The 19094-nt window shown below is 40.9% G+C and overlaps 1 protein-coding gene across 4 annotated transcripts in view; it reads right to left on the bottom strand.

The window, feature by feature from the left end:
* Tor1aip1 (torsin 1A interacting protein 1) overlaps window positions 1-14169 on the bottom strand; it is a 31727-nt gene extending 17558 nt beyond the window's left edge. Inside the window, exons 1-6 of one of the 4 annotated variants that reach the window (XM_041662591.1) lie at window positions 13460-14169; window positions 11157-11231; window positions 9613-9660; window positions 8525-8569; window positions 1202-1240; window positions 235-315 (exon numbers count right to left, since the gene is read on the bottom strand). In XM_041662591.1, the coding sequence (XP_041518525.1) occupies window positions 235-315; window positions 1202-1240; window positions 8525-8569; window positions 9613-9660; window positions 11157-11231; window positions 13460-13928 (757 nt within the window). In that variant the 5' untranslated portion in view covers window positions 13929-14169. The remainder of the gene's footprint in view (window positions 1-234; window positions 316-1201; window positions 1241-8524; window positions 8570-9612; window positions 9661-11156; window positions 11232-13459) is intronic. The other 3 variants (XM_041662592.1, XM_041662593.1, XM_041662594.1) reach the window with 3 other exon arrangements.
* Between the last annotated feature and the right edge of the window lie 4925 nt (window positions 14170-19094).

Here is a 19094-nt window from a genome sequence, read left to right as displayed (position 1 = left end):
CAGAGTCAGAGGCAGACGGATCTCTATGAGTTCGGGGCCAGCCTCATCTACAAAGGGAGTTCCAGGACAGGCTCCAAAGTTACAGAGAAACCCTGTCTCAAAAAAAAAAAAAGAAAAAGAAAAAGAAACAAAAATGATTTTTAAAAAAATTCAAAGTCTTAAAAAATATTTAAAACTCTATTTTAACTAAAAGACAGTTCTGTGAGAAGAGTCACATGGAAAAAGCCTCATTACCGCTAGACTCAGCATAGTTCCTGGATTTGACCCTGACAGTGACGTCACTGTAAGAGCTCTTGAGGACATCTTCATTTTCTCCTAGAAGGAAGTAGACAATGCATTAGTACAGTCTTTATGCTAATGTTCAAAAGATCTGCATTAAACACAGGTTAGCATTAAAGCTTCTGAGTTTCCAATATACCTCTGTTGTCTGTTTAATGTATTTTCTATGGGGAATAACAAAGTTCTAAATGAGCTACAGGTAAGCTTATGTATTTGATGTTCTTTTAGCACATAATTTTCTAAACAAATAATGTCTAAAAATTACACACCAAAGCTTTAATTCAGAGTCCAAAATGAATAGATGATCAAAAAATAATGGGAATTTTTTTAGCTTACAGGAAGAAATTATATAGTAAACTGGTTGTGTAATTTCAGACATGCTGGCCCATCAGTTTTTTTTCCCAATGGGTAACATACCTGCACTCAGAAACATTTCAATATCCAAACTATTAATTTCAAATTATATTGGCTTAAAAATGAACTAAATTAGATGGGTGGTGGTGGCACATGCCTTTAATCCCAGAATTTGGGAGGAACAGATGGGTAGATCTCTGTGAGTTGGAGGCCAGCCTGGTCTACAGGACAGCACGAACTGTCACACAGAGAAATCCTATTTTGAAAAAAAAAAAAATACAAAATTAAAAACAAAAAAAGAGATAAATTTACGCTTCTATTTTTCATAAACTAGTCATAAAAATTTCAGAAAGTGATTGTTTTAATAACACAAAGACAAACATGCTAGAAGTGGAAAATATTAGCTTTCCTTAAAAGCCATGGAAAGGCTTTCCTTACTCATTCTATCCAAACTTATCCTGGTTTACCTTAGCAGTTCACTGGTGGGTTTCCTAGTTCGTTTAAATACCTATCAAAACTGCTTCCAATATAAGAAAATGACAATATATGATAGTTAAAAAGAAATTACCTTCTTCAGAGAAATAGACCTGTTGGATATTGGCAGTTTCTAGAAGAGAAAGACATAAAGTATGTAACAACAGAAACTAAAGCTTAGGAATAAATAAGAGCATATAACTAAGGAAAAATCAATACAAAATATAAAACCTTTTTATTCTGTAAAATGACTAAAAATCTATCATTTCCTTCTGACTGTTTCAGAAACAAGTCTGATATAAAAATCATATTATAAATAAATGCTTTTATTAAAATATTAATCATATGTGTTTGTGTCACATGTATGCAGAAACCAAGTGAGTTGATTCCCCTGGAGCTGGCATTTTTAAGTCACCTGACACAATGCTGGAAAGTGAACTTTGGTCTTCTGCAAAAGTAGTAATTGTTCTTAACAACTAAGCCATTTCTCTAGCATCAAATAAAGGGTATCCTTTTTTTTTTTTTTTTTTTTGGTGAGATAGGACCTTACTATATAGTCTTGACTGGCCTAGAACTTACTATATAGTCCAGGCTAACCTTGAACTCACCTGCCTCTGAAGTGTGAGGGTTTTAAGGTCTACTGGGAGAGCAAGCACTCAACTTCAGAGCCAATCTCTCTAGTCCCAGGGTTTTAGTTTTTGTTGTTTTTGCAATAGAATTTTAGATAGCCCAGATAACCTCAAATATGCTATGTAGCCAAGGTTGGCTTTGAACTTCTCATCCTACTACTTATATCTTGGATGCTGGTATTACAGGCATATAGAACTACACCTAGCTAGAAATAAAGTACACTTTTTCCTTTTATAGGCCTGTTGGATGGGGAAAGCCTTGTTAACCAATAATCTTTAAGAGGTGGAACCTAGCTTAGGCGTGGCTTTCTGGGACCAGGAAATAAAACCTGTGCACCACCCAGGTGCGCTCTCTGTGTAGCTTCCCCTATGGTCAAACAGAGCCTGGATCTTCCGTTCCTGTGGTGTGAGTTTTCACCTTATAATAGATAAAATATAAATATATTGTCTATCTTTAAGCTAGCCCAGTTATTTCCATATCTAGATAACATCAACACCTGTTTGCACTATAAATATAACTGTGTGAAGAAAACATTAAATTGTACATTGACAAATATTCTAGGTTCCTACAGGTACTACAAGTTTACACATTTTAATTCTATTTGCCAGACTCCTCCTACTTCCTTCAAAAGCCTAACCAGCTGAAGGAACAAACACATCCTTTGTGAACTGGTGTGACAAAGAGGAAGTATGAAAAGAAAAGAAATCCCCTTTTTTAGGTTTGGTGTTGGCGCACACCTTTAATCCCAGCAGGATCTCTGTGAGTTCAAGGCCAACCTGGTCTACAAGAGCTAGTTCCAGGACAGGCTCCAAAGCTACAGAGAAACCCTGTCTCGAAAAACCAAAAGAAAAAAAAAAAAAAAGAAAAAGAAATCCCCCTTTTCAGTTCCTGTAGGGTAATGAACATTGCTGTTGTTCAGAAATGGGAAATCTAAATTTAAACAACCAAACACATAAATCAAACGTAAGACTCAGGGTCTGCACATGCCCTATTATGAAAGATTTGTTATAAGTTGTTTCTCTTTTCTTTGAGACAGTTTGTCTTTTTCAGTAAAGGAAGTTACACACAAATATAAGCATAACTGGGTGAAAATACTGAACAACCCTGTAGAGGATTAGGATTCGGACTTTAATGAAGCCAGGAGAACATCTCTTTTCAGCTTTTCTGGCCATCTGCTTTTTAAAAGGGCACAAGAGCATTCGGCATCACAACAGTCATTTTTGCCCAACCCAACAGGCTCCGCGAAAGTGTGAGTGTGCTAAGTACTGTAACAGCGATTCTGAAAATCCAAACCGCGCACATTAGTCACTGTTCCTTCCGTCTGTGTGGTCTAGTACAAGGCAGAGAACTCTACTGACACATACCTTCTTCAACCTTGCCTCAAGTTCGCAACTGACTCCTGCAATACTTCCTGTCAGTGTGGTTTATTTCAACACAGCTAAGGCTGACTTGTCTTTAAGTTTCTTTCTGCTTTTTACCTTGGAAATATGGGTAGGCCATAGCTGCAATTCTCCAATAAACTTTGTTTTAGAGTTGGTTTTCATGTTATTCATTTTAGGCCGACCAGGTGAAAAGTATGATTTCAGAAAGTGATTCTAAACATTACATTATGAATTTGGAATTTTTTCACATAAATTTAGCTAGATTAGTATAGTATTATTCAAAGTTCTACTGAAAATAATGGCAAGTATAAATCAGTGTCAAAAATGTATTTGTCAACATTTTTGCTAGAAAACAGACAACCAACCCCTCAAAGAAACTTTCCAATAACACCACACTTCTCTCAGAGAGCTAAAAGCTGGCACAATACATGCTGTGGATGAGGTGCCCCATGATTGCTCCTCCATTTTTTTTTTAAGTAGTAAAATGCAAAGTTGCTGGATGTGGAGCTGCACAACTGTGATTCCAGCACTCAGCAGTGGCTAAGGCACAAGACTCACTGGTGAGGGTAAGCCAGCCTAGGCTGGAGAGTGAGACTCTAACTCAAAACTCCTCTCTCTCTCTCTCTCTCTCTCTCTCTCTCTCTCTCTCATGCACATGCACACACACACATCAGGGGTAGAAAAATGATTAAAATATTACTTTCATTCTAAATTACAGGAATGGTTTCACTTTTTAAAGTCTTTTACCCTTTAATTTTTTATTTATTAGTTTAAAATTTAAAATTATATTTGTTGAGTGTGTTTGTGTTGTGATTGGAGGACAAGTTGCAGAAGAAACCATCATGTGGGCTCCTGGAACTGAACTCAGGTGGTTATGATTGGCAGCAAGTACCAGTACCCCCTGAACCTTCTCTCTGCCCTCTTAAGTTTTTCCTTTCTTTTTGCTCTTTGAGTCTGCCTCTGACTCTTGATTGCTAGAATGCTCAGCTTTCAAATTTTATTTTCAAATCACAAGACTATTATCGTATTTTACTCTTTGTATAGTAGTTTTAATTTGTATAATCATTCAGATAGCACGCATGAGCCACCACACCTGTCTTACTCTATAAATTATTTACTATACAAAAACTTTTCTATACAAAAACTTTTATAAAGATTGAACTGAAACCAGGTGCGGTGAACATGCCTGTAACCCAGGATCTGGGGGCAGAGGCAGGAAGATTACAAGCTCTAAGTCAAGCAGTGATAGAGGCTGTGTCACAAAGTAAAAGACTAAACTGATTTTTAATCTGTAATAATGAAAAAAGGGGTACATTGAATACTTATAGTCATATTTTTCTTTTCAATTTAATGACAGGGTCTAGCTATATAACACAGACTAGCTTCAAACTCATAATTCACATGTCTCTTTCTTCCTTGATTATAGGTGAAAATTGTTTACTTATTGTCTGTCTGAAGAGCTTTTCTTTAGAATTCTTTTTTTCTTTTTAATTTCGGCCTGCTTTAATTCTCCTGATATTGTTTCAGTTTTCCATGTAGTGAATGAGCATTTTTTGTGTTTAGAGATCTGAAACCAGATGTGTGACTGAATATTGGTAATTTTAAATGTCATGCTATGTATCCCCAGCTGAAACTCATCCTCATTCCTCCTTGGCTCTCTGAGTTCTGGAGTGCAGGAATCACTGCTACACCCAGTGCTATTGTTTCCCGCCCCCAATTTTATTTTGTGAAAAGATGATGCAATAACATGCAAACTGGTTATTCTTTTTGTTTGTTTGGTTTTTGTTTGCTTTGTTTTTTGAGACAGGGTTTCTCTGGAGCTTCGGAACTGGGTCTTGTAGACCAGGTTGGCCTCGAACTCACATAGTTTACCTGCCTTTGCCTCCCAAGTGCTTGGGTTAAAGGCATGCACCACTACGGCCCAGCTTTAGAATCCTATTAATGTTATTAACATCCTTAAATATTCATCAATAGCATTCAAGACACCGTTGATAATTGGCTATACAAGACTATTTTGATCTCATCATTGGGCCGACAAGATGGCTCAGCTGCCACCAAGTACTAAGACCTGAATTCCTTTCTTCTAACCCCAATAGTGGAAGGAAAATAAAGAAAAAATGGCCGGGCAGTGGTAGCACACACCTTTAATCCCAGCACTCAGGAGGCATAGGCAGGTGGATCTCTGTGAGTTCGAGACCTGCCTGGTCTACAAGAGCTAGTTCCAGGACAGGTTCCAAAGCTACAGAGAAACCCTGTCTCGAAAAACAAAAACAAAAAAAAAAAAAAGGAAAGAAAAATAGAAAAAGAAAAAATGACTCCAACAAGTTGTCCTCTGACCTCTACACACTCAGAGACAGACAGACACACAGCAATCCTTATTGAGACTGAGAACATCATTCTACACATTACTCAAGGCCTCTAATGAAGAGACCACTAACGTAGTTGCTGTCACCAATATCGAGGACTTGTAGCTCCTTCAACACATTGTCTGTAAAGGCAAATTAGTGAGGTCCAAAGGCAGTCTGCAGTATTTGCAACTCTCTTTCCTGCCCTTGCCTACTATTTGTATTTCAAATTTCAATCAAATGCCTTTCCTGCTTAAAAAGCTGAACCTCTCCATGGAGGGCACTTTCCCTCCATATTCACCACAAACTGTTAGAACAACTTACAGTTACAACTACTTTTCGTTTGAGTTAGTAGCCCAGGCTGACCTCAAATTCACAGTCCTGCCCAGCCTCCTGAGTGTTGAGATTCCAGTAACTTTTAATCATGTTTTTTTTTTTCATTACCTAACATATTCTGAGATTACAAAAAGAAAGAAAAAACCTCACAGCCCTTTATGGTCTTAGCGTTTAGGTCAGTCATTGATGTAGGAAGTGGGTAAAAAGATGTCTGTTCACACATAGCAACGTAAGAAAAACAGTCGGAGCCTGCTGCTCACTATTTAAACATTTCGTCTCTCGTCTTTCTTTTTTTGGAGACAGGATTATAGGGTCTTGCTGTCCTCCCACTTCTGATCCTTTTCTATCAAGTCTTCAAAGTGCTAAGGCTATATAGTTGTGTGTCTGGCTTGTTTTCATCTTTTAATGGAAGCTACAAGAATATACAGCCTGGGCTAGAGAGATGGCTCAGTAGTTAGCATTGGCTACTCCTCTAGAGGACCAGGGTTCAATTCCCAGCCCCCACAGGGTGACTCACAACCACATGTAACTCTAGTTCCAGATCTGATGCCTTCTTCTGACCTCCATGGGCACCAGACACATACACATACATGCTGGCAAACATTCAGAAACATAAAATAAAAAAATCTTAAAAGAGCCTATATAATTAAATACAATCTGACGATGAATCAATAGCATCTATGACTTATGTCCTGCTTTGATTTCACTTCCTGCTTATTCAGCTTCCTTTATTTTTTTTTTCTTTTTAAAGACAGTCTTGCTCTGTAGTCCATGCAGACCTAGAACTCTAATGTAGCCCAGACTAGCCATGAACTTGTGGCAATCCTGTTTTACCACTGCCCCCACTTACCCCAGGTGCTACAATTACTACAGTCATGTTCCCATGTTAAATAGATGTGCGTGTTAAATAAATCATGCCCAGTTAAATAGAGAATTTAAGAAACTCTCATGGAAGCTGGGCATAGTGGCAAAGTATGTAATCCTAGACTTGGACAGTGAAGATAGGAAGATCATGAGTTCTAAGTCATTCTTGGCTACATAGTGAATTTGAGGCTAGCCTGGATTAAATGAGGTTCTGACTCTACTAAAAAAAAAAATCAAAAAGGAAACTCTTGTAAGTAAAAGCACATATGATACAGTATATATTGCAAAGTTCATTTTAGCATCCAGAAACTGGATTTTGAAGTATTCTGTAAAACTTAGACCAGGCCTAGGTAAACATGTTTACTAGAGGAAGTTGTAACTATGCACTTATAAAGGAAAATTTTTTAAAATTTGTCTTTAAATTTTAAATGAATTCCAACTGCACCCAACGTAGCTTCAAGTAAAACTAAGATGGCTTTGAACTCCTGGTCCTCTTGCTTTTTCTTGCTAAGTATTGGGACTAAGGCATGAGCCAACAGGCCCATTTAAAGCTACAGATTTTACTGTTTTATTATTTCAGCTAGGAAAGCTAGCCGTGGAGAATCCAGGATCCATCTGCCTCCAATACACAGCAGTTAGGGTTACAAGCACTGAAGCCATGCCTGTCTTTTTATGTAAGTACTAGGAATTTGAATTCCATACTTCATGTATGCAAGAATCATGCTTACCCCTGAACCACATCCCTAGATCCCTAAAACCAGATGTTAAAATCTCATATTCTATGCCAGAAGCAAAGGCCTGTATTTTGAGATCTGCATTTTGGTTACAGCCATCTTAAGCTCACAAGTTAAGAAAGATATTTACCTCTATCCCCTCTGCAGGGTCTAGGAAATTAACCTGGCATCTTATCTCCTAACAGAGACCTGCAGGCAGGCTCCGGAACCTATTAGCATTTTCCTTGGTTACTCAACAATTACAGACCCTCAGTATTTGCTTATCAGCTAGGGGTGTCTCAGGACCTGAATTCCAGCAGACCTGAGTTTCCTGACACCCTTCCCTTCCCCCCTTTGCCCGTTTGCTATATAACAGCTTCTGAGAAAGAATAAACGGAATGGCTTGATCAGAAATCCTGTCTTGCCGTCTTTTCTCGTGTCTCCTGTCTCCTTTCATTCCTCTCCACTAGGTTTATCAGGGACCCCCGTTCGTATCCCGCGGGTCAGGATAATTCTATATCAAGTCAAACACTATAAATAATTTGAATTAGTAAAACAACAACAAAAAGGCAAAGGCATGACTTTTAGGGAACAAAAACAAATTGAGTTTCTGAATCTAGGGAAATAAAATACCTTAGCTGACATTTCCTTTCTCCTCACAGTATATAAATTTTACAAAGGCTAATAGAAAGTACCTTACTTTGTTAGGTCTGGTGGCACACATCTGTAATTCAAGCACTTGGGAGGTGAAGGCAGGAGGATCAAGAGTTCCAGAATATCCTCAGCTACATAGCTGAGACCAGTCACAATACATGAAACCTTGTTTCAGAAAACCAATCAAAACCAAAACAACAATAGCAACAAAAACAGAACAAGACACACAGGAGGAATGAGAGGATGAGGCTCAGCGGTAGAATGTATGTCAAGCATGTGTGAGGCCATGGTTCAATCCTTAGCACCACACAAAAGTACTTTATTATGACGTGTTTTCATAGGAGTTACGTAATAAATAAGACATAATTTTAGCCAGAGTAAAACCTAAGGAATTACAGTAGGCCATCGTTTCAGGGACACTGCCTCAAAAGCTGAGATAATGAACAAAGTAATAGTCTTAATAAGAACATCTAAGAATTAGAGAAAAGCAAACCTATTTCATTCATTCTAGTATTTCCATTTGTTTTGTACGCTGAATCTGTAAGAAAGACAGCAAGAAAATGATTAGAACCGAAAAGGAAAAGCAGCATACAGTTCCTTAACCACAAGCTCAGATGAGCCCTTATCCTCTTAAAGGCAGCAACAGAGATCTAATAGAAAGGACCAATAAGCAGAAAAGAAAGTGCAAGCAGATTGTATGGAGCAACCATTTAAGGACTTCCAAAGTTTTAGTCAAGAGAAAATTCGTTGAGGCCCCAACATTTTGTAGCTCCGTGCTATAAAGCCTTAGTCTTGAGTTTTTTGTTAGTAATATACTGAGAAAACTAAAAAGTCCTTGACCTTAATTTGAAAGTATCATGCAAGCACAAAAGAACCACAGCACCACGTAAGAAATAATCTTGTAAAAACAACCCAGAAGCCTTTTATATACATCAATATGGAAAGATATCTTGACACATGTGAAATGAAGTGGAAACAAGCAGCAGGAAGAACAGAATATTCACTGATCCAAGCTATATGTTTAAAAAGGAAGACCGCAGTCGACACAGCTCTGGTAGAAAGCTTGCCTAGCATGTGCAAGGCTGTGGGCTCAAGCCTCAGTCCTGTCAAAAGATGCAGGTGAAAATAACTATCTCTCCTGATGTTAAGGCAGGGTGGACAACAAAGGATGCAGAAAGACTTCATTCGTTTTACCTACCTTAGGCTGGCCTTAAACTCTCTGTAGCTGCCGGGCGGTGTTGGCACATGCCTTTAATCCCAGCACTCAGGAGGCAGAGGCAGGCGGATCTCTGTAAATTCGAGGCCAGCCTGGGCTACAAGAGCTAGTTAGTTCCAGGACAGGCTCCAAAGCTACAGAGAAACCCTGTCTCGAAAAACAAAACAAACAACAACAACAAAAAAACCTCTCTGTAGCCAAGATGATCTTGGTTTCCTGATCCCCCTACCTCTGTCTCCAAAGTTCTAGGATTAAAGTGTGCACCACCATGCCTGGCCAAATTTTGATCCACAAGAATAAACGTCTCGTCTAGAAGTTACACTGTCTTTATAAGAAAGAGTTAAATCAACAGAGTGATCTCTTACCAGATCTTGGGCTTCTTAGTGGGGGTCTGCATAAGTTACTTAAAGGATCTTCACGAATCACGGGTGCAGGGAGAGAAAAATATGTGAAAAATAAGATTTAGTATGCAATCATTCTCATTTGGTCAAGGAGGTTTCCCAAACTTTGATTATGATCGAGAACTAAAGGCAAATTTCTCTATGGGATGGCCTCCTGGGAACTACTAACAACAGTAAACTAGAGTAAATTTACCTCCTATATAAAATATATGGTCTTGAAGAAATGTAGCTTTTTCAGCTTGTATTAGGCCTTGAGTTCAATCCTCAGCATGCCAAAGTAGGGTGGGGTGGAGACCAAAATATGCATTATATCATCAACTTGATTGTCTATTCTATGTGCGAGATTGGCCTCTGCTTATTTTGGAGACAGGTTTCACTTAGTAGCATAGGCAAGCCTTATACTGGAGAAACTTTCCTGCCTTGGCCTTTCAAGTGTTGACATCACAGGCATGTGCTATCACACTTCGTGATATATACTTGTGATATATTTTTAGAGTTAACATAGTCTGTTCAACTATTTAATCAAGTATATGACCAGGAATTGGATAGACTAATTTTAAGTAAAATTTTAAGCTAGCCATATTTCATTTCAGATGGTCTTAGTTCAAAGGTAAAGAGTTTGTGATAAAGTCTTTTGTATAAAGATACATTTGCTTAGGCCAGTGGGATGGCTCCATGGGTAAAGGCACTTGCTGCCAAATCTAACAATCTGAATTCAATCCCCATGACTCACATAGAGATAGAAGGGAATCTACTTCATAAGGTTTTTCTCTGACCTTCACAAGTGCCCAGTGGCACCTACACACATCACAGACACACAAGAATTAAAAACAAAACAAAACAAAAAAAACCTTCGGTAAACTATTAAACATAACATGTAAACTATTTCCCTTTTAGAGAGACTTTAAACATTTCTGAAATCATACTATGTAATTATGGCATGTTATCATAAATTACGAGGAAATTGGCAGTATCTTTTCTCTTCTGGGTGGTACATAAAGCAACGATGTGGGACCTTACTACTGATAGCTTGGGTTTAACAAAACCTAGGAATAAGCTGACAGCACCGAAACTCACTGTGCCGGGGTTTTAGCATGCAGAAACAGTAGAAGGCACTGTGACATAACCGTTTGACACTTGATGAGTTATTACCCGAGAGTGAAAGTGAGGGTGTGGGGAAATGGAAAGGTTTCAGGTAGACAAACGTGAGCCTGAGTTTTAGTTTAGTCCCATACCATGCGATTGTCGAGACGAATCTTCGGTACTCGGAGCTCTAGCTTTCTCATCTACTAAGGGGGAGAATACTTCCCTACAAGGCTGTGAAGATTAACAAATACAAAGTAGCTGATAGTTGAACTCAATCGATGGTTCACGCTCGTCTGTCCTTGGAAATCACTTGGCGTAATTTAGAAAACTGGTAAAGGCTCACAAAACTCTCAAGTGTGAGTTGTAATTCTTGGTGAGCCCTTGACAGGTAAAGAGAAAAACAAAAAACAAATTATTCTTACTTGAAGTCTCTGGTGTTCTGACAGTTTTCTTTGAGGTTGTTTGGTTTGTAACAATTTGGGAAGAAGATTCATCCTCTGTAGAAAGGACAAGAGATAAAATACGTTAGACGATCTGGGAGAAATCAAGGCACAGAGTCTGCACATTTAACAGAACAGATCCAAGTACTCAATTTCTCTAGTTTCAGAACTGGAAATTGAACTAGTCAGAACTCTTTTTCGAGACAGGGTTTCTCTGTGGCTTTGGAGCCTCTCCTGGAACTAGCTCTGTAGACCAGGCTGGTCTCGAACTCACAGAGATCCGCCTGCCTCTGCCTCCCGAGTGCTGGGATTAAAGGCGTGCGCCACCATCGCCAGGCTAACTAGTCAGAACTCTTATGAAGACATAGTATAATGAGGCCTAGAGAGAGGGCCCAGTAGTTAAGAGCATTTGCTACTCTTTCTGAGGAGTGGAGGATCCCAGTACACACGTCCAGGTAACGTCAGTTCCAACAGACCTTATATCTTCTGGCTTCCAAGAAAAAGTACCTGCTCACAAGTGTGAATATACTCACACAGATACACGCAAATGCCCAGGCACACATATAAGTAAAGCAAAATATAAACTATTAATTGTTGCTTTACAACAAAAATGTTACTTTAGAAAAAAAGACACAGGCAGATCTCTGTGAGTTCAAGGCCAGCCTGTGGTCTACAGAGTTAGTTCCAGGTCAGCCTCCAAAGCTACAGAGAAACCCTGCCCTGAAAAACTAAAAAAAGAAAAAAACAAAACAAAAAAAAAAAAAACACAAAAAACAAAATTAAAACAAACAAAAAGCAAAACCACATAAATCAGGCAGTGGTGGTACACGCCTTTAATCCCAGCACTAGGTGCTACCTGGTCAACAAAGTGAGTTCCAGGACATCTCCAAAGCTACAGAGAAACCCTGTCTCAAAAAAAAAAAAAAAAAAATTCAAAATTGATGAGGATTAAGCAGGTAGAAGAAATGTTTAAATTCTTTAAAAATGTCCCAAAAAGTAAAATTTATTTAAGTACAGGAGGCTCTTAGGGAGAGTCAATAAAAAGTAATACAGTTACATTGCCTCCCATGTGCAAAGAACTGTCTCAGATTTTGAGATAGAATTAAACCAAGTACCTAAATTACTATGAGGCATACATGACAGGTTCCTGTTTTTCAAGAAGCTTATCATCTTAAAAGAAACACTACTAACATATATATGAAAGAAAGTGTCATGTTGCATTCACAAGGACGTACACATCTGTAGCATAAACAGCCCCAAAATCAACAGGTCTTCAAGTGTGTCAGGATTTTAGGGGCAAGGAGGTTAAACCTGCGAGCCGTCTATTGTGCTCCAAGCTGAATATTCACTACTTTTATAGATCTATCAATGTCTACTACCAGCTATGTCATTCCATTGTGACTCAAACTCTCCAAATTTTACCTCACAGTTAGGTGATTTTCATGGGACTTACTGGGAACCACTTGTGACAACTCAGTTATATCTGACATCAGGGTGTGGAAGGATGTCTTAAAGGAAATTTGATTCACTTGTGACAACTCAAACTACAGTACACACACTGTCGGCAGTTGGGGGTTCACTTAGAAGAAGCTTCCCTAATTAAAAGAACTTTTATTTCGGTACTTTGTCAGTCTTGATTTGTTTAGGTACTTGAGGTTACAGGGATGGCCTTCAAACGGGGGCGGGGTGGGTAGAGACCACCACACTTGGAGTAAAGTCACAAACCAATTCATTAAGGTCGGATATTCTTCGTAGCATCCGCCTAGAAAACATCTCTTTCCCCCAGTTTTGCCGGGAAGAGAAATAGACTGGAAAGTTAACTTAAAACCATGATTCTCAGCTTGGGACTCGTTGGCCCCGAGATTTAAAAAAAAAAAAGGAAATGGAAGTGTGGAAGTGGCTTCGATAGAAGCCTTCGCAGAGGGGACGGAAACGAAACCGAACCTAAAGTAGTTTTGGATTCCCGACAATGGCTTAATCGCCGACGCTAGCAAAAGCCAGCAGAAAGAGGCGACCTACACTCCCCTAAAGTGATGCTCAGCGACAGGGCAGAGCTCCCGGTATCCGCTCCGCACCACCAACTTTCCCCGGGTCAGTGCGTCCCTCCCTCCTGAGGGTCCGGGTGGACTCAGCCCCAGAGTGCGCGCCCAAAGGGCCGCGGCCATCCCTAGCTAGTCAACGGGGCCGGACTCCACCGGGGCGCTCCTCCCGCCGGCCCTGCCCGTGTCCGCCACTGCGCACGCCCGGGAGCTGGCAGCTGAGACTGTTATCTCCGCCGTCCTCACCTGAGGACTCAGAGTCCCGGAACCCTCGCCTGCTCGTAGTCGGAGACGCCTGCGGCTGAGGCTGCTGTGAGAACTGCTCAACCCGGGCCGCCCTTCGCGTCTTCATCTCCTCGGCTTCCTGGGGTCCCCGCCGCCTCCGTGGTCGAGACCGAAGATTGTAAGCGCTTTCTCTCACTTCCTCTTTCGCAGAATCCGGCCGGAACTTTTCTGGCGGGGTTCGTCTTCCCCCCGGGGACCTTTCTTTGGCCACCCGGGGCTCGAAGTCGCCGTACACTTCTGGCGGCTCTTCTGAAAACCTCACTTCCCGTCGTCCGGGGCGCGACGGATGCCTTCCGTACGCAGGCGCGTCACTGCTGTCGCCATTTTGAGGGGCGAGCCTCCGCCTTAGTTCCCGGATGGGGGCTCTGGGCGTGACGTCGATGGCCCATCCTTCCCCCAGCCCCTCGGTCCGCCTCCTCTCTCCCTCCATAATTGTTTACGTAGCTGTTAGTCCGTTGTGGGGTTGGCTTTGCCGCGGGTAGAATCCCCTGCAGGTGGTGGCGATGGCCTCGGGGAGGTTGTCGTAGTGGTCAGGGAGGTAGTTGAGAGTCGCCGGGGCCGCCGCCTGCGTCGTCGCTAGTGTGCCACAAACCAGCCTCTGGGCCCATGGTGTGTCCTGCGGGCTGTGGGAGAGGCAGTGCCCGAGCTGGGTCAGCTGCTGTGGGTCACTCCCGCCTCCTGGCTCGAGACACCAAAGAGGAGGAGAAGGCGGAGGAGGACGTCGCTGTCCTTGGCCTTGAGGGAGGGAAAGGTGGTGGCGACGAGGAGGTGGTGGAACAGGTGGCCCGTGCCAACTGTTGGTGTCCCGTTGCCCCCCGCCCCCCCCAGAGGCGCTCGCTGGTCCCGGGTCCCAGAGGCTCTGGGAAAGGGCGAGTTTCCCTTGATCCCAAGCTGTTGCGCAGTTTTCCAGTTACTCCTTCTCCGAAGTCCCTAGGAGGAGGAATGATCGGAGATATTTTTGCATGTCATCTTACAGCGAAAATTATAGTGTTAAGCACCCCCAGTTTAAACTTTTAACTCACTCACGGGCCCTTTAAAATAGTGTTGAGTCATACCCGTTAGGTGAATTTCCATTTTTGAAGCGTAGCCTAATTTAAGCCTTATTCCTGAAGTTTGACATGGAAGTTCTGTTCCAGCAGCACGGTTGGGAAAACTGAATGCTGCCTTAGGCACAATGTAGATGAACAGGTACCGGAATAAAAGCAGTAGTACGATTTAGACGGCCATTTTACTTCGATTCTGGATGTGGTATTTCTGCCTTTCATTTATTAGAGTTTCTGCATTCACAGACTATGAAAACATGGACAAAACTGTCTCAATTTTGTATACCATATTTACACGTATAATCCAGAGGTTTATAACTAAATTTAGACAAACTGAAGGAAGGTCAACTTACTTGTAAATCTGAGTTACTATTAAGAGAAATTCTGCTACACTCAAATACATAGCATGTCTCCTTGGAGAACTTTCTATGATATAAATGGACACCCCCACTCCCGCAAGTGCTGGGGACTGAACTTGGGGCCTCAAGCTTACTAGGCAGGTGGATTACCAATAAGCTGTATCTTTAGTCCTAAAGGAATCAATTTTAAGTTTTTGTTTGGAAGCCAATTAACAATGATTTTGAAAAAAAAATGTGTTTCCTTTTACAGTATTTTAAATAATGACCTTAAATTGTTGCTCAAACTTACGCAAATTCCCAGTTACTGAAATTTTCACTGGTAGTTCATAAGTTTGGACACCAACGCAAAGAATTAGATGATTTAGAGTCAGGCAGGAAATCCTTCTTGGAGCTTTGTTTAGCAGTGTTTATTATATACGAAGAAATACAGCCAGAGAAATTAGACTGTCCCCAAGCTCACAGAAATCTGCCTTGACCCCCAAGTGCTAGGAACTAAATAAAGGTGTGGCTCACTATACCCAGCCCACATCTTTTTAAAAAAATCTGTTTAAGGAAAAACGAAAGTGATACTTATTCATGGCAGCCTGGATGATTTGTGAGACTTTTTTTTTTTTAACTATCAGGCTTGTGTGTTTTCAGTAATGCTTTCTTTGTAAATTTACACAATTAACAATCATAAAAATTCTTTCATACATGTACAGCATTGAAAGGATGTAAATTTTATAGTATTAATATTCTAAGCTCATATTACGCACTGTGTGTGTGTGTGTGTGTTAAGAGTCTCTTTAAAACATTTACCACAACAGATGACTAAGGAAACATGGGTGCTGGCTTGTAAAACTCTGGTTTGGAGGATGCATTGAAAAAGAAAGTGAAGAGGTTTTATACATAATTGGTCAATCAGAGAAAATGAGAGGTTACAAAGATTATTGGATAATTGGCATGTATGTTATTTTGAAATAAAAACTGCTTATAAACGGCTTATGAATAGCTTTTTAAAAGAAAAAATGAGAATGTAGTTTAGAGGCAGGTAGCGTTAGCATTGACATTAACAGATATTTGCTTAGGATTTTCCTTCTTGTCTAGGTTATAGGAATGAATCATCTTAACTCTGGCTTCTGCCACCCACTCCTAGCAACTCTGCAAACACCAAACTTTGATTACTGTCAGTTAAAGCCAAATTCTTGTCAAACCAGATATTCTGCTATAGATGTTTTCCAATCTCTTTTGGGCCACCCTTGCATACTAAAAGAGATAGCATTATAAACAGTAGACTTCATTTCCAGTAATATAAGAGATTTTTCTGGGCCATCAGTGTGGCAATCTGAGCTTTGAACTTTAAACAGTTTCTTTGGGAATTTGGGAAATGTCAAAAAATGAAGAGTTTTACTGAGAGAATTTGCCATATGTTAGGGAATATAGATGCACAAAAGGTGAAATTGAAATTAATGACTGGCATTAGCTCATATGTGTAGCTAACAGTGTATCTCGAAATCATGTGCTCTTTATGTTGGCTTTCTAAATTAAGCAACTTTTTTTGGTTTTTCGAGACAGGGTTTCTCTGTAGCTTTAGAGCCTGACCTGGAACTAATTCTTGTAGACCAGGCTGGCCTTGAACTCACAGAGATCTGCCTAACCTCTACCTTCCCAGTGCTGGGATTAAAGGTGTGCGCCGCCACCACCCGGCTGCTAAATTAAGCAACTTTTAAGTGAAAAAAAAATTGTGCATAGGTGTTTTGCCTGCATGTATGCCTGTGTACCTGTGTGTGCCTGGTGCCCATGAAAGCCAAAGGAGGGCATTTGATCCCCTGGAATTGGAGTTACAGTCAGTTGCTAGCCACCGTTTGGGTGGCTCCATCCTCTGGAAGAACAATCAGTGCTCATCAGCTGTTTTAAATAAATATTTTATTGAGTAGGGCTTTTTGAAATGGGGTCTGATATAGCCCAGTCTGGCCTAGAACTCACTATAAAACTGAGGCTAGCTTTGAACTCCTGACTCTTTGACTCCAATCTCCCAAGTGCTAGGATTACAGATATTTGTCAAGATGCTTGGAAAATCATTTAAAAATATTCTTTTTATTATTGAAGGGGTGTGGGGGTGGCTGGAGAGTTTGCTCAAATCTTAAAAGTACTTACTGTTCTTGCTGTTCTTATTGTTCCCAGCACTAACATGGTGGCCCACAATAGCTTGTAACTCCAATTATAGGTAATCTGATACCTTCTGTTGGCGTCCTTGAGCTTCTGCAAAAACATGGCTCACATTAACTCCCATAGGCACATGTGTACACATACATATAAATATACATATACCTATAAATAAAATCTTTCTTTAAAAGGTTTATTGTGCATAATCACATTTCTGATTGGGCAGGGAAATACTATGGGGGTTATGACTTTTGCAGCAAGGGCGAAATTATTAATTTTAATAAGGAAAGGAGGAAGTGCTGGGGATGTAGCTCAGTTGGCAGAATGCTTGCCTAGCATGCACTAAGTCTTGGGTCCTATAAACTGTATAAACTAATATATGTGGTGGTACAGTCCTAAAATGGAGGCAGGGGAGTCGGAAGTTCAGGGTCATTCTCTGCTATGTAGTGAGCTGGAGGCCAGCATCAGGCTACATAATACCCTGTGTTAAAAAAAAAAAAAAAGATTTGATGGCACACACCTTTAATCCCAGCACTACGATGCGGGTGGAGTTGCATAAGTAGGTGAATGTTTTTGAGGGTTTGAGGCTAGCATCATCTACATAGTGAATTTAGATCTGGCAGGGATGCATAGTAAAACCTTGTTTTTTTGTTTTGTTTTTGTTTTTCCAGTCAGGATTTCACCATATAACAGCCTTGACTATCCTGGAACTAGCTTTGTAGAGTAGGCTAACCTTGAAATCACAGAAATTAGCTTGTCTCTATCTCCTGAGTGCCAGGATTGAAGGTGTGGGCCACTGACTAGCCTTCTTTTTATTTTTATTATATTTTACTTTTATGAGACTGGGTTTCTCTGTGTAGCTCTAGCTGTCCTGAAATTTGCTCTGTAGACCAGGCTGGCCTTGAACTCAGAGACTGGCCTGCCACTGCCTCCCAAGTGCTGGGATTAAAAGGCATGGGCCACCACTGCCTGGCTAATAAAACCTTGATTTGTTGTTATTTTTTATTTAAAAAAATATGCTGGCATGGTGGCACACACCTTTAATCCCTGAACTCAAAGGCAGAGACAGGTAGATCTACCTGAGTTGGAGGCCTGCCTGGTTGGTCTACAAAGTGAGTTCCAGGACAGCCAGGGGCTACACAAAGAAACCCTGTCTTGAGAAACAAACAACAAAAAACAGACATGGTAGTGCATACCTTGAGTCCCAGCCCTTGGAAGACTCTGTGAGTTCTAGGCCAGCCTAGTCTACATAGTTAGCTCCAGGCCAGCGAGAGGTACATGGTGAGACCCTGTCTCAAAAAGGCAAACTAAATAACAAACAAAATGAAAAGATGCCAATGCTGTAAGTAAACTGAAGACATGGTAGATGGCTCCGCTCATTCTCACAGACAAAATTTAAACACTATAAAAATGAAAATGTAACTGGAGCCTGGCCTGGTGGCACAGGCCCGTTAATCCCTATATGGGAAGGAGGATCCTGAGTTTAAGTCTCAGCCTGTAAAGTAAAAACTCAGAGATCTGCCTTCCTCTGCCTTCGGAGTGCAGGATTAAAGGCGTTCACCACTATGCCCCAAAATATCTGTTTTTGATTCCTAGCCTACTATTGCCCATTAGCAGACGTGCTACTTTGGCGTTCATAACTTCATGTGGGTATAAAGACTTACACCCATTGACACATGCACAAACTGAGATTTAGATTAAGCAATCAGTTTGATAGCCTGTAGTTAGGCTAAGAAGCTGGGTTCAAAGTCATGTCTGAGTGGTGCTTTAGGTACTTTCTCTTACTGTACTGCCCTCGTAGGTTTTTCTGGGCCTTGAATTTCAGGTTATTTTAAAGGACTAGGTGGTCAGAGTCTTGCAGCCTGTCACTTCAGCCTTGAGAAGTGAAGCGGGCTGTGCCTGGAAGCAAAGGCTAGTGCTGAGGTTCCGGGAAGCCTAGTGGGAGGAGCTGGGGGAGGTGGAATCAAGGGACTACCTATCCCAGCATTCCATGAGCTCCTCCCTGCGGAGTTCACGTCACGTGGGCGGGACAGGCGACATTCTGCCGTG

Source organism: Microtus oregoni, unplaced genomic scaffold (genome assembly GCF_018167655.1).
Source record: "Microtus oregoni isolate MIOR12 unplaced genomic scaffold, Mior012 000013F_ref0000133, whole genome shotgun sequence".
NCBI lineage: Eukaryota > Metazoa > Chordata > Mammalia > Rodentia > Cricetidae > Microtus > Microtus oregoni.
Note: the sequence above shows the minus strand (reverse complement) of the source record. Positions and strands in the feature narration are given on the sequence as shown.